We start from the raw sequence: 23,166 nt of genomic DNA on the forward strand, positions 1-23,166 counted from the left end.
AGATACAAGGATATATAAATAGTGATTTTATAACAAAGTCTTACATTTGTATTATAACAAAGCAAAGTATTATAGCAAATTTTTTGCTATATTGCAATGTATTATAGCAAAGAGGGATGGTGAAGTGGGTTGGGCCTCCAACTCTTGGTTTGGTTCTGGTCACGGTCTCAGGGTTGTGAGAGTGCTTAAGATCTCTCTCCCTCTCCCTCTGCCCTTCTCCCCTGAAAAATAAATAAATAATCTTTTAAAAAAATAATAACAGGCAGAGAAAATTGAATTTGTAATAAGATTTAAAGAAATGTAACCCAGGAATTGGAAGAAAATTATCTAAAAGAAAGAGTGGATTTATATAAAAGAAATTTTTTTTGGGGGGGTGGATAAAAGAAATTTGGCCCTTCTTAAAGAAGCTATCTTCCCAGAAAAGGCGTGAGAAAACCCATGCCTTTGTGTGTCTGGCAAAGTGATGATGTATGTCATGCCTACAGATAACAAGGCTTCATTCAAAGGTGAAACAAGCAATGGCATCCAGGTATGCCTTCCCTTTACCAGCTCTTTGGGTGCTTAGCATAATAGAATTGTTGCAAAGAGGTAGCTCATAATTCCAAAATGCTCGTGGCACTGTGTATATCTTGCTTAGTCCCTTATCAGAAAGGAAAGATTTATGGCCTGTATGCAATTGGGGAAATTAAGATACAAAAAAGAGAAAGGAAGAGAACCAGTGTTGTTGTAGAATCTGCTCTTACTGCAAGCTGCCTTTTGTGGGAAGTGAGGATTTGAGGGGTCAAAAATAATCCAATTTTGAGGGCACTTGATGTCATGAGCCCTGGGCATTATATGCAACTGATGAATCACTAAACTCTACCCTGAAACTAATAATACACTATATGTTAACTAACTTGAATTTTTTAAAAAAAAAATCCAATTTTAACATAAGTAAATAAAATTGGTGCAGCCGTATGATAGAATGCATTTTTATCTATCAAAAAGAATGAGCCACATCTTCTGTAAGTGCTCTGCAAGACATGTTATTACATGAAAAATGCAAGTGTAGCAAATTATCTATCTAGTGTGTAACTTTTAAATGTATGTGTTGTTTTATTTGGATTGATATTTTCTAGAAAGAAATATAAAAAGTTACTCACAGTTGCTACCTTGAGAAGCAAAACTAAAATCTGGGAAGAGAGGAGAATTTTTCCTTTTATATACTTCTTTATTATTTGGATTATTTTTTTACCATATGCCTATATTACTTTTAGTGAAAGAATAATGTGCATGTATGACTACATATGCCTTTACGGAGTTTTAGAAAACCCTTATAACCTGAAGTCAAGAAAAATGGGCCCCATTCTTGATTATAGCAAGCATGCATCACAAACCAGTTTGGTTCTCCTATAAGTCTTGATTTAATCTCAGCTTTTTTCTTTCACTTTTTATTTCTTTTCTTGATTGTCAAAGCAGGACTGTGGGGAAATTCTCAGAGCAGGCATTCAAGGCTCATTTTCTTACAGGATAAAGGAGGACAAATGGATGAATATTCAAGTGGGAGATATAATAAAACTAAAAAATAATCAGTCTGTCACGGTAAGTACCTCTTTGGGCTGTGGCTTTTTCTTTTTTGGCTTGAGTGCGTACAAAAGAACCCTTTTAGCACTTCTGCTGCCACTGCTTTTGGTGACCTCTGTCTGCCTCACTTTGCATCCAGAGATTAACAGCTCCTGTGGTAAGAAGCTTGTTTTTGTCTGCCTCTCACCATAGCTACAGATAAAGTATGACTAGTTTCAGGAGGGGCTGTGTGTGGTAGCAGCAGTGGGTCCTAGACAAAGAGAGTAAACCAAATATCTGTAAAATTCTTAGGATGAACATCTGTTCCTGAACTGCTTTTGTTACACTGTAATATTAAAAGTCTGCCTTCCTGCTTTCCTTATCTTCTCTGACTTTTTTGACCACAGGCTGATATGCTATTACTCTCTAGCAGTGAGCCCTGCGGTCTGACATATATAGAAACAGCAGAACTGGATGGGTAAGTGTTCTTTCCTGATAGTCATTTAAGACAATTGAGCCACCTTAATTTCTCACTGAGGGAGAGCATGATGCAGAGAATGAATATTGTTCTCAGATGGAAGTGCCCAAGATGCTAGAAATATCCAGGTAAGCGAAAAGAGGGGGCCAGGCCCTTGGGACCTCAAGTCTAAGACTGAGCTCTTAACAACAATAAGCATCCACTGGGTGCAGAATCTGGACAAATAAACTCCATATTCTCCATCTCTAAACTGGAGACACTCTCGTTGTATTCACTAATGCTGAATGATAGGTAAGAGGTTAATAGAACTGTAAAATTTCAGAATAGAGTTCCGAAGTTTGGAGTGGGGAGGATGAGTATGGAGGTAATTATTTACTGATAAAATACCATGTTCTATAAAGGATTTAAGGTAGAAATTCATTAACATGCAAAAGCTAAGGTCTTAGGAGGATAGAGGCCATCTTCAGAGAGCTTGTCCTATGGGGTTTTCTATTGATTACATTCTTACAACTATTCCTCTTGGTGCCCACAAGCTTTTTGAAATGCAGCTTCCATTTTTGTTTCTGTCTCTGTGCATTCCTGTATCAGCAAATGGTTAACTGGGGTTCCTTCATGGGTCCTATAACAATTTATGAAGTGAGGAGTCTGTTTAATTGGAAGTGTGTGCAACGTTCTTACCAAGACCTGCCCCTTGTTCTTGAAGGGAGCAGTGCCACCTTCAGGTTGTTTTGTGATGTCTCTTCAGCTTCATCTAGAGCACCTGACCAAGATTTCATGGACTGGTTAAAGTAGAGATGGTGTGTTGCAGGGAGCCAGGAGAGTGAGCGGGCTAACGCTCGGCTTCCTTGTGGAGCCACCTACCTCAATACTGTCCTTGAGAGAGAACAGCGGAGGTGACTCTTACAGCTCAAAACTGTAGCCCAAGCTCTACTGGCAGTATCTATATTCTAAAATCCCATGACGAAGTGGGAGAAACGGGACCTCTGCTGCTGTTGTGCATGTGTCCTGTGCTCTGGTGACTCTGTACCCTTTGCCTTAGTGAAACCAACCTGAAAGTGAAGCAGGCCATCTCAGTTACCAGTGACCTGGAAGATAACCTGGGGCTACTGTCTGCCTTTGACGGTGAGTTAGGAAGTAGGTTTGCCCACAAACATGTTTATCAGTAGAGGACTGGTTAAATAGGGGGGTGGGAGGTTGGGTTGCCCTGGTGATAGGTATTAAAGAGGGCACCTTCTGCATGGAGCACTGGGTGTTGTGCACAAACAATGAATCGTGGAACACTACATCAAAAACTAATGATGTAATGTATGGTGATTAACATAACAATAAACAATTAAAAAAAAACAAGTACATGTATAGAAAACTTGGAAGGATGTACTTCAAAAGATTAATAGCACTTACCTCTAGGCAATTTTACTTTCTCCTTTCTCCTCTTAGTATTGTATATGTATTTACAAAGGACATATTTTACTTTAGTAATCAGGAAAAAAAACAAATTATTTCCATTTTGAAAAAAATACTAGATTTGCCTTAAGTAGTTTTTTAATTTCTTCAGATTCAGAGCTCATATGATCTGGCAGTACTGATGGTGAAAAGTTATCATGTGGGTTTTTATCTCTCTGAATGACCCATGTCACATACAGAATTACTCTCCTTTAATGTTCAGAAACCCTTGTCTGCCTTTTTAAAAGGAGCTGGTGAGGGGCGCCTGGGTGGCTCAGTCGTTAGGCGTCTGCCTTCGGCTCAGGTCATGATCCCAGGGTCCTGGGATCGAGCCCCGCATCGAGCCCCGCATCAGGCTCCCCGCTCCGCGGGAAGCCTGCTTCTCCCTCTCCCACTTCCCCTGCTTGTGTTCCCTCTCTTGCTGTGTCTCTCTCTGCCAAATAAATAAATAAAATCTTTAAAAAATAAAAAATAAAAAAATAAAAGGAGCTGGTGAGAAATAGGCAGCAGCTGAGAGAGGATAGGAAAAAGAAGTGTATGTATTTTGAAAGAGGGATGTTCTTTCCTCTTTTCTGTTAAGCCTCCTGTTAGGAAAGGCCTAAGATTACAGAGCCAGGACTCTTACTCCTTCATTTGTCTTCAGGAAAAGTGAGGTGTGAGTCTCCCAATAACAAGTTGGACAAATTCACAGGAATACTGAATTATAAGGGAAAAAACTACATCCTGGACCATGACAAGCTGCTACTCCGAGGCTGCATCATCAGGAATACAGATTGGTGCTATGGCTTGGTGATTTATACCGGTATGTCTCCTGAGAGTCACAGTCAGGCCCCCAATCTGCTAGATTCCATTCATGATCAATTTATGGGTACTCAGTTTCCAGGATGTAGATAGGGGACCCAGATATACATACACCATGGCTTTGAGACAGACAGAAAGGGAAATAGATAGATGGATAGATGGATGGGAGATTTAAGAAAAACCTTTCTTCTTAGAAAAAAAAAAAAAAAAGACATTTTTCCCAGAGCAAGAAGTCTTTGTGTTCCAAGACCACAGGGCACTTATGAGTCTTTCCAGTCATATCTGGACACAGGAGAAGGTATACGTATAGAAAGAGTACACATGGAATTAACATGTGAGAGGGGGAACATCTGAAAGGGGAGTGTATATATGTGGATTACGACCAGGAGAGAACACACACAGTGCTCACTATGGAGAAGATTATAAAATGTGAGAGATTCATGCCACAGTAAAGGCACATGGGAATCATTAGCAGCGGCCCCTCTTGAGACACCATTTAGAACCATAATCCCTTATGCTTAGTGAAGGTTTTTGGGGGGGTTATGATGTGTTTGGGAAGATGGAAGAAGCTTCTGTGCCACCCTTTGCCCTTGGTGACAATGGGAATTGATGACAACAACCATAGCAAGAGGATGGGGAGCACTGAAGAAAGCATCAGGGAAGATTTACCACGGTGAATACTATTCAGCTCAGAGCTCCCCTTCTCAAGAATTCACCCTAGACATGGGGATCTTAGATGCCTCACTTCTATGGGAAATAATGAGATCCAAACCCTAGAGAGAAGCTTAAGAGTCCAGGGAGGCCTTGGTGGAAACTTTTTCATCAGTTCTTGAGCTATAGTGACAGCTTCTAAGCTGACTAATCCCAAACCCAAAAGATTTGAAGTACACTTATTTTCTTCACTGTACTTCAGCAGCTACCCCTACACATTGCCTTTCAGAAAAAGCTCATTTTTCAGCAAAGGGTTTCTCTCTAAAACAATGGCAGTGAGGTTGCCAACCAGCACAAATTTAGCTAAGGTTGCTCTCTGACTCTTGGTTTACATGGTAGTGAAGTCTTTTGGGGCTTTGGGAAACTTAGAGCAGAAGAGAACTGATACCCTTAAGAGCACCTTGAAGTATTCAGTGCAGAATTTAGTTGCTATTCCTGCTACATGATGCCCAGGTTCTACCATGATCTCCACATCCTTCTTGAAACGTGAGTTAGAGTCATTCTTTCTAAGGACCCTTTGAAGATTCTGTCCCTTGTAGCTTCCAGGCTCTGAGACAAACTTCTCATGACTTCAGGCCCTTCATGAAATGCCTTAGAAGGAAAGAATAGTATAGCTTATGCCCTGTATTCTCAGTGTCTGCCCACATTATCAGGGAAGTTCCAGCTCCCTCATGTGTAAACATTAATGAAATTCCTTCATTAGAGTGCATGTAAGAATAACAATCAGGTGGTAAAAAACAGAGAAATTGCTACTTACACTTTCTTCTAAACCTCTTACATTTTCTCTGCAACCATATTTCTGGTCAGTAATACCCAACTCTAGTCCCATTGGCCACTAAAAACTCTTTACTTCTACTTACCATCTGCCCTGTTGTGAAGAAATACAGTCTGTCTCTCAGCCCCAGAAAAGCCCAGCTTCCACCTCAGAAGAAATCACTGCTATTGCCTTTTCCCACTTAGAAACTTGAAATAGAACCTGGCCCGGCAGAGGGTTTCCTCAAAAGAAGGTGGAGATCTCTTTATCAAAAAATCTCTTTTCTAAGCTAAATAAATCAGATGATGATGATGAGAAAGAAGCTTGTGGCTCCTAGTGTTGAATTACTATATTGTACACCTGAAATTAATATAACACTGCTTGTTAACTTACTGGGATTAAAATTAAAACTTAAAAAAAAAAAAGAAAGAAAGCTTGTGGCTCCTATTCTGACTTATCTGTGGAAGATTAGACTGTCTAAGGTGCTGCAAAAAGAGAGGTCAGCATCAATGTACTTTGCAGAAATACTTGGGATTATCCTTAGAAATAAAATGTGTATTTTTTTTAGTTATTGGCACCAACTACGAGCCTTTCTCCAGGGCTTTATCCCCTGGCACTGGTGAGAGGTTTGATTAGGTGATCATAAAGGTGTATTTCAATCCATTTTCAATCCTCTGAGTATATTCAATGATTCTAAGAGCTGGTCTCCCTGTTTCACTTAGGGCCAGACACCAAATTAATGCAGAACTGTGGAAAGTCTACCTTTAAGCGGACGCACATGGACCATCTCTTGAATGTCCTTGTGCTCTGGGTAAGTTAAAGACATTTTTTTCTTCTTTACAAATAGACATGCTTTTCTTCCTTCCGTGGCTATAGCTGGCATTTCCGACCTGGAATTTAGTTGTTTGAAAAACTCATGGTACGCTATTTACTAATGCCAGAAGCAGAAAAGAACAGAGCTGATTGACAAGGGAGTCTCTCTCTAGTTTACACCTCTGTTGTAGAGGACAGTCACAATTTAAGATTTCATGCTCTGATTAGTGATACTGGGATGGATCAAGGACCCGGCTTTAGAAACTGACACATTTTTGGGACGCCTGGGTGGCTCAGTCGGTTAAGCGGCTGCCTTCGGCCCAGGTCATGATGCCAGGGTCCTGGGATCGAGTCCCACATCAGGCTCCTTGCTCAGCAGGGAGCCTGCTTCTCCCTCTCTCTCCCTCTGCTTGTGCTCTGTCAAATAAATAAAATCTTTAAAAAAAAAAAATTCAAAGAAACTGACACATTTTTATTTCCTCATAGCCTGTTTTACTCATGAGCACTTTAGTAAAACATTACTTAGACTAATAGAACACCTTACTTACACTGGATGATTTTCAAACTGTTTCCTTAGAGGAGCCTAAGGTCGGCCACAGGGGGAATAGAAAAGATCAAGTGAGTTTTGTTCTGGCCCCATCATTGTGATGTTCTCACTTCAAGAAGAGCAGCTTGACATTTGTCTGTTCTGTAAGATTTCAGTTGGAAAAAAGAGATTCTGCTGCTAAGAAATGAAATTTGAAAAGCACTCAATAGACGGTAATAGCTTTGATAATAGAAGTTTAAACTGAAGATTTATTTCCATGCTATCCTATACAGAATCTTCTTCTTATTAGATATAGACTTGTTTGCACAACTAAGCAATTTCAGTGGTGCCTATACTTAATTCAATGACTTCATTTTTATTTTTACTCTATTGCTTAGACTCTGAAAATTTTAAAGTGCCTTTTCTTTCTGTATATCTCTCATTAATATCTGAATTATAAACTGCCTCATCTCCCTTATTAATTATGGGAAATATCACTGTTCTTTTTTTTAAGATTTTATTTATTCATTTGAGAGAGAGAGAAGCAGAGAGAGCACAAGCAGGGAGAGAGGCAGAGGGAGAGGGAGAAGGAGACTCCTCGCTGAGCTGGGAGCCCAACGTGGGGCTCGATTCCAGGACCTGGAGATCATGACCTGAGCCAAAGGCAGATGCTCAACCATCTGAGCCACCCAGGTGCCCTGGAAATATCACTGTTTTTTTCCTAAATCCTCTGGATTTAGTAAATGGGGTTTTAGAAAATTAGGAAAGTTCATTCAGCTTTGAGACTAGAAGCTGGTATCCACTCTTTCTACTACTGTCTGCATAGCTTTCAGCAACTGAAACAAAGTAGCATTTCCTAGTTTCTTTTTTTTTTTTTTTTTAAAGATTTTATTTATTTATTTGACAGAGAGAGACAGCGAGAGCAGGAACACAAGCAGGGGGAGTGGGAGAGGGAGAAGCGGGCTTCCTGCCGAGCAGGGAGCCCGATGTGGGACTCGATCCCAGGACCCTGGGATCATGACCTGAGCCGAAGGCAGACGCTTAACGACTGAGCCACCCAGGCACCCCCTGGTTTCTTAATGAGGAAGACAATCACATTTGAGAATTCAGGGAGGTGACATAGGTAAATATGCCTCTGACAGTATTAGGAACATATATCATTAGGCACTAAGTTAGGTCATTTAGCCTAGGCTTATTTTCAAAACAGAATGTCTCCCATGTGCCCAGGAAGGTTCACCTACTTAGTGAAGGTCAATGACAACACTTGACATCTGTTAGAGTGATTTTAACTTTTTAGAATATTCATCATTCACTTACTGGAGCCTCACTACATCCATGACAATAAAGGATGTAGTGACATTTCCTCATTTGACAAATATGCAAATTGAGACACAATAAAGATAAATATCATAAGTAAAATCCTACAAAAAAATAATGGCAAAGACATTATAATAATAATGTCCTACAAAAAATTGTAGGACAATATAAAATAAATAATAAACAATAAATCCTACCAAAAATAATGGCAATGACTCATCAATTCATATTTATTGAGAATCTATTATGTGCCCAGATGTGCCTGATGTTGTGAGAATCATCAAGATGTATATGATCTGGGTGCAGCCCCCAAGTGTATAAAGGGGGCAGGGCAGCAATATGTGTCACATGCTTTACATATATCATTTTATTTAATTATCACATCTATCCATCTAGGCATAACTTTTCAGAATCAATGCTCTTTCTGCTATACTTGCTGTCTCCTGGGGGGACAAAATTAAAACACATGACAAGTCCTGTTTAAAAGGCAGATTGGCCAACATATGAAGAAATTAAAAAACTAAAAAGAAAATCCCACAAGCTTCCAGAGAAGAATAGAAGGTCATATACCAGGATCCAAAATTAGAATAGCATTAGACTTCTCAACAGCAACAGCAGAAGGTAAACCTCAATGCCTTCAAAAGTGTGTGGAAAAAAAAAAAGTGTGTGAGAAAATTATTTGTAGCCTATAATTCTAAATCTAGTGAAACTATCAATAAAATTCAAGTATAAAGAAATATCCATATGCGTAAAGACTCAAAAAAATTTATTCATCATGTCTCCCCTCTTAAGAAGCTCCTAGTGTGTATACTTAGACAAAACAAGAAAGTAAACTAAGAAAGAAGATTACAGAAGCCAGGAAACAAGGCGACAAGTGAAAGAAAGTCCTAGAAAGATAGCTGAATAGCAGGCCTAGAGAACTCCAGTGCAGATTAGAGCAGGAACATAGAGGTACCTGCAGCGGGGTCTCCAGAGAGAGAATGTAGTTCTCTGCTCAGGTTCTCACAAGACAGAGGCAACAGAGAGTCAGTGCAAATGCTGGGGGCAGCTAAGCTGGTAGAGTAGTTGCTATAAACTCCTGTATTTCTATGGTTATTCATGCAATCTTTGTATGAAATATTATCTGGGGTACTGTGTTCACTTTTGGGCATCCAGTTTAAGAAGAACACTGAGAAGCTTAATGAAATGACTATAAAGAAGTACAAACAGGGGACGCCTGGGTGGCTCAGTCGTTAAGCGTTAAGATCCCAGGGTCCTGGGATCGAGCCCCGCATCGGGCTCCCTGCTCAGCGGGAAGCCGGCTTCTCCCTCTCCCACTCCCCCTGCTTGTGTTCCCTCTCTCGCTGTGTTTCTCTCTCTTTCAAATAAATAAATAAAATCTTAAAAAAAAAAAAAAAAAAAGAAGTACAAACAGGAAATAAATACCTAACAGCCCTGACAGAGGATGAACCAGCAGCAGACCCAAGATGTTGATGAGTTTTTGGAAGGCAGAAAATAGATTATATTGATAGATAAACTAGAGTAGTGAAAGCTTCAGTTCAAATGCATTCTTCTTGGTAGAGCTCAGTAATAGCTCCAAGCTAGCGGCAGCAGGTATGGAGAGCAGAAATGGTAGGTGGGAAAACGATTAGGATAATTAATTTTAAAACTGCCCATAAAACCACATGGGCAACAATTTTTTGGCCCTCTGTACCACCCTGCCACCCCTATAGCATGCATATAACAATAGCAAATGTATTTGCTTTCCAGTCTCAAACAAGAGAACTGCTTTCTAAAGAAATTTAACAACCTTTCTCAGAGGGCTAGGGCTTCTAAATTTGTTGTCATCACTTCAGTGTAAAACCCATTTTATTTTATTTTATTTTTTTAAAGATTTTATTTATTTATTTGAGAGAGAGAATGAGATAGAGAGCGTGAGACGGGGGAGGGTCAGAGGGAGAAGCAGACTCCCCGCTGAGCAGGGAGCCCGATGCGGGACTCGATCCTGGGACTCCAGGATCATGACCTGAGCCGAAGGCAGCCGCTTAACCAACTGAGCCACCCAGGCGCCCAAATCCATTTTATTTTAAATTTAAGGGGCAGGGCACCTGGGTGGCTCAGTTGGTTGAGTGTTGGACTGGTGATTTGGGCTCAGGTCATGATCTCATGGGTCCTGGGATCAAGCCCTGCATCAGGCTCCTCCAGCCCCACATCAGGCTCCACACTTAGTGGGGAGTCTGCTTGGGATTCTCTCTCTCTCCCCTTGATCCTCCCCAAAGCATTCACGGGCACTCTCTCTTCCTCTCTCAAATAAATAACATAACATAATTCAGTTAGTTAGTTAGTTAGTTAGTTAGTTAGTTAGTTAGTTAGTTATGGGGCTCAAATGTGCTTGCATGCTCCTTGTGCACCTGAAGGTGAGATCTGTCAAATAACACATACTGCCTACCCACACAGAATGCATGCTTCCATGTTCCCATTCAGGAGAGTGGCCTATTGGGGAAACAAAATTAACGAAAGGAAACCAAACCAATGTATAATGATTAAACTACTCTTTTACTCATATTTTTAAGTGGACTAGAGGGAAACCAGGAACACAAGAGAGGAGGATGAGGATGAATAAATAGAATAACTGACCCTGGAAAAGACATAATTCAGGGAAGAGAAAAGAACTTCCAAAAATTCTTATTACTATTCTTAGAAGACACAACTGCATAAATAAAATAAGAATAGGGTTGCTAAAAATGGAAAAAGAAAAAAGCAATCTAAGAGCAACAGAAAAGAATTTCGGGAAGTAAAGATAGCTGAAATTTAAAAAGCCAATAAAGGTGCGCTTGGGTGGCTCAGTTGTTAAGCGTCTGCCTTCGGCTCAGGTCATGATCCCAGGGTTCTGGGATCGATCCCCGCAATGGGCTCCCTGCTCGGCAGGGGGCCTGCTTCTCCCTTTCCCACTCCCCTTGCTTGTGTTCTCTCTCTTGCTGTCTCTCTCTCTCTGTCAAATAAATAAAATATTTTAAAAAATAAATAAATAAAATAAGCCAATAAAAGGGCTGAAATAAAGAGTTAAAGAACTCTCTAATAAAAAGATAAAGAGATAAAATATATGAGATAAATACTTCTTTTTAATAGAGAACCAAACCAGGAGCCCCCAAATTCAACTACCAGGAGTATCAGGAAGAGAAAATGGAGGGGACGACATTGTCAAAGAAATAATAGAAGAATATTTCCTAGAATTCAAGAAGGATATGAGTTTCAGATCTAAATCATCCAATAAGCATCATGAATTTTAGAGCTTCAAGGGTATAGAGAAGTCCCCCAAAATTTTCACAGGGATAAGAATAAGATATGAACAGAAAAAATTGAGAATTAGGTTGGTACCAGATTTCTTACCCACACAACTGGGTCCTAGAAATTAGTAGGGTCATCCCTTCAAAGTTCTTAGTGAAAGTTATTTTGACCTAGAAATCTATACCCAGGAAAACTACAAATCAAGTGAAAAAGCAAACTTGTTCCTATCTTAAGACCTTTACCCTTGCTGTCAAGGCCTGCCCCAGGTCTTTGCATGGCTTGCTTCTTGTTCATCATTCAATGCCACCTTTTCAAAGCAGCCTCTTTTCTGTCTAAAGTAGCCACCCCCACCAAGACCTTCTTTATTCTGTTAACCGGTTTTATTTTCATCACAGCACTAGTTAAATTATATATATATATATATTTTTTTTTTTTTTTTTCTTACCTCTTGGCCACTTATCTCCACAGCAGTGTAAACTCTTTGAGATTAAGGACATTGTCTTTTTTTTTTTTTTTTTACCACTTTATCTTCAGTCCCTAGGACTATGCCTGATACATAACAGAGCTTTGCTATTATTTGTTGAGTTCGTGAAAAAAAGTGAATGAATATCTGAGCTACCAAATTATGAACCTCTAAGGTAGAAATTAGGTCATATTCATCTCTATATTCTTGAAAGTGCCTTGCACAAAATAATGCTCAAGAAATATCTTTTGATAAAACTAATGATGTAATGTATGGGGATTAACATAACAATAAAAAAATTTAAAAAAAAAGAAAAGGAAAGAAATATCTTTTGAATGGTTCTTAAATGAGGAAATGTTCTTGAATTAGCTAGGTTCTTATCAGCACTGTAGTTTTGTTTAAATGGTATTTTTTGCCAGGACATTGTTAATATAGTTAGATGTAATGCACTCTCATTTCTTGAAGCTGCAGCACAAATCTTTCCTGGTTTAAACACTTCATTTTTCTGCATTTTTGGAAATGTTTCTTAGGGGAAAATCTGGCAGATATAAGAAGCATGTTTAGCAAAGCTGCTTCCTGACAAGCCCACAGCTGAGCTGGAGTTTGATCCCCTGTCTCCCCAGTGATCAGAGCTCACAGCGAACCCTATTCTATTAAGTAAGAGTGTGTCTGTTGGGCAAAGAAACAGAGTGTTTGAAATTTGAGCGGTGCCAGAAATCCAGGATATACTTTTGTGGTGAGGAACAATGAAAAGCACAGATGTGAAGGTCAAAGGACCCAGGAGTACTTTCTTTTTACAGGCTGCCTATGAAGCCTGGGAGCTCCCCTGTGACAGTGACAGCCTTAGTAGTTCTCTGTGGGTTTTGTCAACAGTGACAAAATTGAGTATCTCTTTGAGCATTTATTGGTACCACTTTTTGCAAAATGGAAGGCTGTTTGCTCTTCTTGGGTCTGACTGGCTCTGATAATAAACAGCAACCTGTGAGTTTGTAGCCACAACCAATTTCTTACTGGTTTCTTACTGTAGAAAAGAAGCAAGGTGAAGCGTTAGAGACTACGTACCAATAAACTCCATCACAATAAGAGACATAGAACATCTGCAAGAGCTTAGAAAGCCTTGGGATGGCAGGGAAAGTTCTGGGAATGAGCAAAGAGCAGACTGTGTCCTGACCCTGCAGGCCTCACACTGAGGGGGAAGCCCTGCCCTAGGGGATTTGGTCTGATAGAGGTAATTTTCCTTTCTGGTGGCTTTATCTGAGCAGAAAGATCTGGTCCTGGGGGACTCATAGTCTAACAGTAGAGGCAGGACACATCACTGGAAATCATGGGTAATTCTCAGTTATCCAGGCAACAGAGGTGGAGCAGGTTGAAGGTCTGTAATATTTTCCCACAGCTTTAAAATAAGTAATTTATTTTAATAATTTATCACAAATAAATAAATTATAAATACATTTCTGTTTATAAATAAAAATTTATTCTAATCATTTTACCTTCCCCATTTTTTCCCACTGGAGCTGATAAAATAGGGCCTGGAAAAGGGGCAGGTAGAAGAATATGGACCCCAATTTAATGCTGGCCACATAGACTATCCAAAAAGGAAGGCAGGACCAATGGAATTCATTGAGGTTTGATCTGAATAATGAGGATAGCCTTGCTTTCACATGGCTCATTGAAGAAAAGGATAAAGAAATAGGAATAAGATTGAGAAGAAAGAGTTTTATGGCCCCAGAGAGACCATCACAAAGAGCTGAACTAGTCAGTATGAATCTGCATTTGTCTAGAAATAAAAGCAGGTTTTACTGTTTTTTCTCAATCCTCCTTTGTTTTGTTCTCCCCCATCCCGTTACTCACTCAATACTCAAACCTCAAATATTGAATGATACTAAGGATTTATTTTTAATTTTTTAAGTGATAAAGGTATTATGGTTATATGTTTAAATAATAGCCTTTAAAGATATATATTAAACAGTTTACAGATAAGATTATTTAATGTGAGAAATTTGCTTCAAAGGGGAAGGGGGGGGCACCTGGGTGACTCAGTCGTTAAGCCTCTGCCTTTGGCTCAGGTCATGATCCCAGGGTCTTGGGATCGACCAAGACCCTGGGATCTTAAAAAAAAGAGGGGGGAGGAAGCGGGGGTTTAGATGAAATAAGACTGGCCATGAATTGAGAGTTGTTGAAACTGAGTGATGGGTACATAGGGATTCATTATACTATTTATATAACTTAATATGTGTTTGAAATTTTTCATGATAAAAAGTTTTCTAAACTCTCATTTTTTTTAATTTGTTTATTTGACAGAGAGACACAGTGAGAGAGGGAACACAAGCAGGGGGAGTGGGAGAGGGAGAAGCAGGCTTCCCACTGAGCAGGGAGCTCGATGCGGGGCTCAATCCCAGGACCCTGGGACCATGACCTGGGCCAAAGGCAGACGCTTAACGACTGAGTCACCCAGGTGCCCCTAAAATCTCATTTTTTGAGAATGGTCTCAGTTAGACCTACTCCTCCTGCCTTTTATACTCTTGTCTTCAAACACTTTCCCATCAAAAAGAAACACACACTTTTCCCATCAGTGATTCAAAGATGAGAATTCCAATCATCTAGCAGTGGGGATGTGTTGCTTTGAGCTAGTCACACTTTGTGACAAGGGCACAGGTGTGAAAACCACTGAGTAGACTTAGAAGTAGTTCAACAGTAACATCATATCTGTCTGCTCCAGAGGTATGTGGGCATATAACATAAGTGGAACATAAAATTGTACAACCACTTTGGAAAGCATTTGTCAGTTTCCTAAAAAGTTAAACATAAATTTACTGTAGGATCCAGCAATTCCACTTCTAGATATTTACTAAGGAAATGAAAGCATATATCCATGCAAAATCTTGTACATATGTGTTTGGTGCAGCTGTTTGCAATAGCCATAAACTGGAAAAACTCAAAAGTCCAACAAATTAGTAAACAGATGGTGCAGTATCCATACAATAAAATACTACTCAGCAATAAAAGTAAATAACCATCAGTAGATGCAAAAACATAAATGAATCCCAAAATAATCATGCTGAACAAAAGAAGCCCATCAAAAAAAGAGCATATATTATATGAATCCATTCATATAAAATTTTTTGGTATTTTATTTTTTTCATCTTTAAGATATAATTGACGTATAACATTGTATACATTTAAGGTGTACCATACAGTGTTTTGATATATGTATATATATGTATATATCAAATATATAGTGAAATGATTACCACAATAAGGATAGTTAACACATCCATCACCTCACAGAGTTACAGTTCTTTTGTTTGTTAGTTTGGTGGTAAGAACTTTTAAGATCTCCTCTCCCAGTGACTTTCAAATATACAATACAGGATTCTTAGGCATAGTCACCATGCTGTTCATTACATCTCCAGAACTTAATTATCTTATAACTGGAACTTTGTACTATTTGACCACCTTCACCCCACTCCTCTTCACCTCTTCACCTATCCTTGGCCCCTGGCAACCACCAATCTGCTGTCTGTTTTTATGAGGTTTTGTTTTTGTTTTAGATCCACATATAGAGTATCAGAGTATTTGTCTTTCTCTGACTTATTTCACTTAGCATAATGCCATCAGGGTTCATCCATGTTGTCACAAATAGCAGAATTTTCTTCTTTTTTATGCCTGACTAATATTCCTGTGTGTGTGTGTCTGTGTGTCTGTGTGTGTGTGTATCACATTTTCTTTATCCACTCATCTGTCAGTAGACACAGGTGATTTCCATGTCTTGGCTGTTGTAAATAATGGCGCAGTGAACATGGGGGCACAGATAACTCCTCAAGATAGTTATTTTATTTCCTTCAGATATATACTCAGAAGTGAAATTACTAGATCATATGGTAGTTCTAGTTTTAATTTTCTCAGGAACATTCATACTCTTTTCATAGTGGCTATACTAATTTACATTCCCACCAACAGTACACGTCTTCCCTAGTACCTGTTATCTCTTGTTTTTTTTTTTTTTTATTACAGCCATTCTAACATTTTTTGATTATAGCCTTCTTTTATTATGTTATGTTAATCACCATATATTACATCATTAGTTTTTGATGTAGTGTTCCATGATTCATTGTTTGTGCACAACACCCAGTGCTCCATGCAGTACGTGCCCTCTTTAATAACCATCACCAGGCTAACACATCCCCTACACCTCTCCCCTCTAGAACCCTCAGTTTGTTTCTCAGAGTCCATAGTCTCTCATGATTCGTCTCCCCCTCCGATTTCCCCCCCTTCATTCTTCCCCTCCTGCTATCTTCTTCTTCTTTTTTTTTTTTAACATATATTGTATTATTTGCTTCAGAGGTACAGATCTGTGATTCAACAGTCTTGCACACTTCACAGCGCTCACCATAGCACATACCCTCCCCAATGTCTATCACTCAGCCACCCCATCCCTCCCACCCCCCACCACTCCAGCAACCCTCAGTTTGTTTCCTGAGATTAAGAATTCCTCATATCAGTGAGGTCATATGATACATGTCTTTCTCTGATTAACTTATTTCACTCAGCAAAATACCTCCAGTTCCATCCACGTCATTGCATATGGCAAGATTTCATTCTTTTTGATGGCTGCATAATATTCCATTGTGTATATATACCACATCTTCTTTATCCATTCATCTGTTGATGGACATCTTGGCTCTTTCCACAGTTTGGCTATTGTGGACATTGCTGCTATAAACATTGGGGTGCACGTACCCCTTCGGATCCTTACATTTGTATCTTTGGGGTAAATACCCAGTAGTGCAATTGCTGGATCGTATGGTAGCTCTATTTTCAACTTTTTGAAGAACCTCCATACTGTTTTCCAGAGTGGCTGCACCAGCTTGCATTCCCACCAACAGTGTAGGAGGGTTCCCCTTTCTCCGCATCCCCGCCAACATCTGTCATTTCCTGACTTGTTAATTTTAGCCATTCTGACTGGTGTGAGGTGATATCTCATTGAGGTTTTGATTTGGATTTACCTGATGCCGAGCAATGTTGAGCACTTTTTCATGTGTCTGTTGGCCGTTTGGATGTCTTCTTTGGAAAAATGTCTGTTCATGTCTTCTGCCCATTTCTTGATTGGATCATTTGTTCTTTGGGTGTTGAGTTTAAGAAGTTCTTTATAGATTTTGGATACTAGCCCGTTATCTGATATTTCATTTGCAAATATCTTCTCCCATTCTGTCGGTTGTCTTTTGGTTTTGTTGACTGTTTCTTTTGCTGTGCAAAAGCTTTTTATCTTGATGAGGTCCCAATAGTTCATTTTTGCCCTTGCTTCCCTTGCCTTTGGCGATGTTTCTAGGAGGAAGTTGCTGCGGCTGAGGTCGAAGAGGTTGCTGCCTGTGTTCTCCTTTAGGATGTTGATGGACTCCTGTCTCACATTTAGATCTTTCAACCATTTTGAGTCTATTTTTGTGTGTGGTGTAAGGAAATGGTCCAGTTTCATTCTTCTGCATGTGGCTGTCCCATTTTCCCAACACCATTTGTTGAAGAGACTGTCTTTTTTCCACTGGACATTCTTTCCTGCTTTGTCGAAGATTAGTTGACCATAGAGTTGAGAGTCCATTTCTGGGCTCTCTATTCTGTTCCATTGATCTATGTGTCTGTTTTTGTGCCAGTACCATACTGTCTTGATGATGACAGCTTTGTAATAGAGCTTGAAGTCCGGAATTGTGATGCCGCCAGCTTTGCTTTTCTTTTTCAACATTCCTCTGGCTATTCGAGGTCTTTTCTGGTTCCATACAAATTTTAGGATTATTTGTTCCATTTCTTTGAAAAAAGTTGATGGTATTTTGATGGGGATTGCATTGAATGTGTAGATTGCTCTAGGTAGCATTGACATCTTCACAATATTTTTTCTTCGAATCCATGAGCATGGAACATTTTTCCATTTCTTTGTGTCTTCCTCAGTTTCTTTCATGAGTATTTTATAGTTTCCTGAGTACAGATTCTTTGCCTCTTTGTTTAGATTTATTCCTAGGTATCTTATGGTTTTGGGTGCAATTGTAAATGGGATCGACTCCTTAATTTCTCTTTCGTTTGTCTTGTTGTTGGTGTATAGGAATGCCACTGATTTCTGTGCATTGATTTTATATCCTGCCACTTTACTCAATTCCTGTATGAGTTCTAGCAGTTTTGGGGTGGAGTCTTTTGGGTTTTCCACATAAAGTATCATATCATCTGCAAACAGTGAGAGTTTGACTTTCTTCTTTGCCAGTTTGGATGCCTTTTATTTCTTTTTGTTGTCTGATTGCTGTGGCTAGGACTTCTAATACTATGTTGAATAGCAGTGGTGATAGTGGACATCCCTGCCATGTTCCTGACCTTAGAGGGAAAGCTCTCAGGTTTTCCCCATTGAGAATGATATTCGCTGTGGGTTTTTCATAGATGGCTTTTATGTTATTGAGGTATGTACCCTCTATGCCTATACTCTGAAGAGTTTTGATCAAGAAAGGTTGCTGTACTTTTGTCAAATGCTTTTCCTGCATCTATTGAGAGGATCATATGGTTCTTGTTCTTTCTTTTATTAATGTATTGTATCACGTTGATTGATTTGCAGATGTTGAACCAAACTTGCAGCCCAGGGATAAATCCACTTGGTCATGGTGAATAATCCTTTTAATGTACTGTTGGATCCTATTGGCTAGTATTTTGGTGAGAATTTTTGCATCTGTGTTCATCAAGGATATTGGTCTGTAATTCTCCTTTTTGATGGGGTCTTTGTCTGGTTTGAGGATCAAGGTAATGGTGGCCTCATAAAACGAGTTTGGAAGTTTTCCTTCCATTTCTATTTTTTGGAACAGTTTCAGAGGAATAGGTATTAATTCTTCTTTAAATGTTTGGTAGAATTCCCCTTGAGGCCATCTGGCCCTTGGCTTTTTTATTACTGCTTCAATTTCCTTAGTGGTTATAGGTCTGTTCGGGTTTTCTATTTCTTCCTGGTTCAGTTTTGGTAGTTGATACATCTCTAGGAATGCATCCATTTCTTCCAGATTATCTAATTTGCTGGCATATAGTTGCTCATAATATGTTCTTATAATTGTTTGTATTTCTTTGGTGTTGCTTGTGATCTCTCCTCTTTCATTCATGATTTTGTTGATTTGGGTCCTTTCTCTTTTCTTTTTGATAAGTCTGGCCAGGGGTTTAGCCATCTTGTTAATTCTTTCAAAGAACCAGCTCCTACTTTTGTTGATCTGTTCTACTGTTCTTTTGGTTTCTATTTCATTGATTTCTGCTCTGATCTTTATTATTTCTCTTCTCCTGCTGGGTTTAGGCTTTATTTGCTGTTCTTTCTCCAGCTCCTTTAGGTGTAGGGTTAGGTTGTGTATTTGAGACCTTTCTTGTTTCTTGAGAAAGGCTTGTATTGCTATATACTTTCTTCTTAGGACTGCCTTTGCTGTATCCCAAAGATTTTGAACAGTTGTGTTTTCATTTTTATTTGTTTCCTTGAATTTTTTAAATTCTTCTTTAATTTCCTGGTTGACCCATTCATTCTTTAGTAGGATGCTCTTTAGCCTCCATGTATTTGAGTTCTTTCCGACTTTCCTCTTGTGACTGAGTTCTAGTTTCAAAGCATTGTGGTCTGAAAATATGCAGGGAGTGATCCCAATCTTTTGGTACCGGTTGAGACCTGATTTGTGACCTAGGATGTGATCTATTCTGGAGAATGTTCCATGGGCACTAGAGAAGAATGTGTATTCTGTTGCTTTGGGGTGGAATGTTCTGAATAGATCTGTGAGGTCCATTTGGTCCAGTGTGTTATTTAAAGTCTTTATTTCCTTGTTGATCTTTTGCTTAGATGATCTGTCCATTTCAGTGAGGGGGGTGTTAAAGTCCGCTACTATTATTGTATTGTTGTCGATGTGTTTCTTTGCTTTTGTTATCAATTGCCTTATATAATTGGCTGCTCCCATGTTAGGGGCATAGATATTTACAATTGTTAGATCTTCTTGTTGGCTAGACCCTTTAAGTATGATATAGTGTCCTTCCTCATCTCTTATTACAGTCTTTGGTTTAATATCTAATTTGTCTGATATAAGGATTGCCACCCCAGCTTTCTTTTGGTGTCCATTAGCATGGTAAATTGTTCTCCACCCCTTCACTTTCAATCTGGGGGTGTCTTTGGCTCTAAAATGAGTCTCTTGCAGACAGCATATCGATGGGTCTGTTTTTTTTATCCAATCCGATAGCCTGTGTCTTTTGATTGGGGCATTTAGCCCATTTACATTCAGGGTAACTATTGAAAGATACGAATTGAGTGCCATTGTATTGCCTGTAAGGTGACTGTTACTGTATATTGTCTGTGTTCCTTTCTGGTCTATGTTGCTTTTAGGCTCTCTCTTTGCTTTTTTAATATTTCTTGTAGGGCTGGTTTCTTGTTTGCAAATTCCTTTAGTTTTTGTTTGTCCTGGAAGCTTTTTATCTCTCCTTCTATTTTCAATGACAGCCTACCTGGATATAGTATTCTTGGCTGCATATTTTTCTCATTTAGTGCTCTGAATATATCATGCCAGTCCTTTCTGGCCTGCCAGGTCTCTGTGGATAGGTCTGTTGCCAATCTAATGTTTCTACCAACCATTGTAGGTTACATATCTCTTCTCCCGAGCTGCTTTCAGGATTTTCTCTTTGTCTCTGAGACTCGTAAGTTTTACTATTAGATGTCGGGGTGTTGACCTATTTTTATTGATTTTGAGAGGGGTTCTCTGTGCCTCCTGGATTTTGATGCTTGTTTCCTTCCCCAAATTAGGGAAATTCTCTGCTATAATTTGCTCCAATATACTTTCTGCCCCTCTCTTCTTCTTCTGGGATCCCAATTATTCTAATGTTGTTTCGTCTTATGGTATCGCTTGTCTCTCAAATTCTGCCCTCGTGATCCAGTAGTTGTTTATCTCTCTTTTTCTCAGCTTCTTTATTTTCCACCATTTGGTCTTCTATATCGCTAATTCTCTCTTCTGCCTCATTTATCCTAGCAGTTAGAGCCCCCATTTTTGATTGCACCTCATTAGTAGCCTTTTTGATTTCAACTTCGTTAAATTTTAGTTCTTTTATTTCTCCAGAAAGGGTTTCTCTAATAACTTCCATGTTTTTTTCAAGCCCAGCTAGTATCTTTAAAGTCATCATTCTGAACTCTAGTTCCGACATCGTACTAATGTCTGTATTGAGTAGGTCCCTGGCAGTCAGTACTGCCTCTTGTTCTTTTTGTTGAGGTAATTTTTTCTGTCTTGTCATTTTGTCCAGAGGAGAATAGATGAATGAGAGAACAAAATGCTAACAGGGTAACAACGTCCCCAGAAAATATACTCTAAACAAATCAGAAAAGACCTGAAACCAGGGGAAAAGAAAGGGAAAGAAAGAAAAAAGAAAAAGAACAAAAAGAAAAAGAAAAAGATAAAAACAAACAAAAACAGGACAAAACAAAAAAAAAGAATATGATCAAATATGATCAGGCTGGTGCATAGATCAGTGCCACACACTAGATTTTGGGTGTATTTTGGTCTGTTAGAAGAAAGTGCCTCCCAAAATTTTAAAGAAAGATAAACTTATATATGTACAAAAATAAGGGTTAATACGATGAAGGGATGGAATATGACTGTACAGATGAAAATTATAAAAGATTTTATAAAAGGAATTGATAAGATAAGTTGTTTGAAAAAAGAAAGAAGAGGATTTTTTAAAAAAAAGGGAGAGAATGTGATCAGGCAGGAGACTAGAACAAAGCCATACACTAGAGATTTAGGGTATATTTGGATCTGTTAGAAGAAACTGTATCTCAAAATTTTAAAGAGAGAACAACTTATATATATATATGCCAAAAGTAAGGGTAACTACTATGAAGGGATAGAATATGACTCTAAAAATGAAAAATAAAAATGTTTTTTTAAAAAAGGGGATTGAGGGCGCCTGGGTGGCTCAGATGGTTAAGCGTCTGCCTTCGGCTCAGGTCATGGTCCCAGGGTCCTGGGATCGAGTCCCGCATCGGGCTCTCTGCTCCTTGGGAGCCTGCTTCTCCCTCTGCCTCTCTCTCTCTCTCTGTCTCTCATGAATAAATAAATAAAATCTTTAAAAAAAAAAAAAAGGGGATTGATAAGATGTTGGTTGAAAAAGGGAAAAAGAAAAATTCAAAAAAAAAAAGTTAAAAAAAATTAACTTTGAAAGACTAAAGAATCATGGTAAAAAAGCCATGAATTCTATGTGCAGTATTCCCCTAGTGCTGGAGTTCTGCCGTTCTCATTGATGCGTAAACTTGGTCTTGGCTGGCTGTTCTCACTGACCTTCTGGGGGAGGGACCTGTTGCCGTGGTTCCCAAATATCTTTGCCGGAGGCGGAATTGTCCCGCACTTGCCGGGTCCGGGCTAAGTAATCTGCTCAGGTTTGCTCTCGGGAGCTTTTGTTCCCTGCAAGCTTTCCGTACAGCTTTGGAGGACGAGAGTGAAAATGGCAGCCTCCCAATCTCTGCCCCGGAGGAGCCGAGAACTCGGGGCCCCGCTCCTCAGTGAGCCCCCAGAGTAAAGCAGTCAATCACTCCCATCTCCCCGGTCTCCGGCCGCACTCCTTGCTCATCCGGCCTGTGACCGAGCGTTTCTATCTCTGGCACCCGACTCGGTGTGGAGTCCCCAAACCCAGCAGATCCCTGCGGTGTGCTCCTGCGCGGCTTCTCCCAGGGAGGAAGGGGAGTCTCCCCGGATCTGCCGCTTGTTGGGTCCCTGCTGGAGGAGCAGTGGCCCAACTGTGCCGCGGATCACGGTTTATGGCAACCCCGAGCTGAGAGCCCGTGCCTCGGCTCCGTCTCTCCAGCCGGCTTCCCCACTCCGACACCTGGGAGCTCTGCCGCACTCAGGCACCCCCGGTCTTTCTGTGACCCCGAGGGTCCTGAGACCACACTGTCCCGCGAGGGTTCCACCCCCCGCTTAGCCACTGGAGCGACGTCCCTCAGCGGAGCCGACTTCTAAAAGTTCCGATTTTGTGCTCCGCGGCTCTATCACTTGCCAGAAGCAGCTGACGGAGGCCCTTCCCCCGCCATCTAT

General features: G+C 39.8%; 1 protein-coding gene across 1 annotated transcript in view; it reads left to right on the forward strand.

Annotated features, from left to right (window-relative positions):
* The window catches only part of LOC118528727 (phospholipid-transporting ATPase FetA-like), a 70,214-nt gene that overhangs the window by 14,747 nt on the left and 32,301 nt on the right, over positions 1-23,166 (forward strand). The window contains exons 7-11 of the mRNA XM_078062206.1: positions 1,509-1,581; positions 1,950-2,020; positions 3,060-3,142; positions 4,107-4,265; positions 6,452-6,540. Coding sequence (XP_077918332.1) covers positions 1,509-1,581; positions 1,950-2,020; positions 3,060-3,142; positions 4,107-4,265; positions 6,452-6,540 — 475 coding nt within the window. The remainder of the gene's footprint in view (positions 1-1,508; positions 1,582-1,949; positions 2,021-3,059; positions 3,143-4,106; positions 4,266-6,451; positions 6,541-23,166) is intronic.

Source organism: Halichoerus grypus, chromosome 14 (genome assembly GCF_964656455.1).
Source record: "Halichoerus grypus chromosome 14, mHalGry1.hap1.1, whole genome shotgun sequence".
Lineage (NCBI taxonomy): Eukaryota > Metazoa > Chordata > Mammalia > Carnivora > Phocidae > Halichoerus > Halichoerus grypus.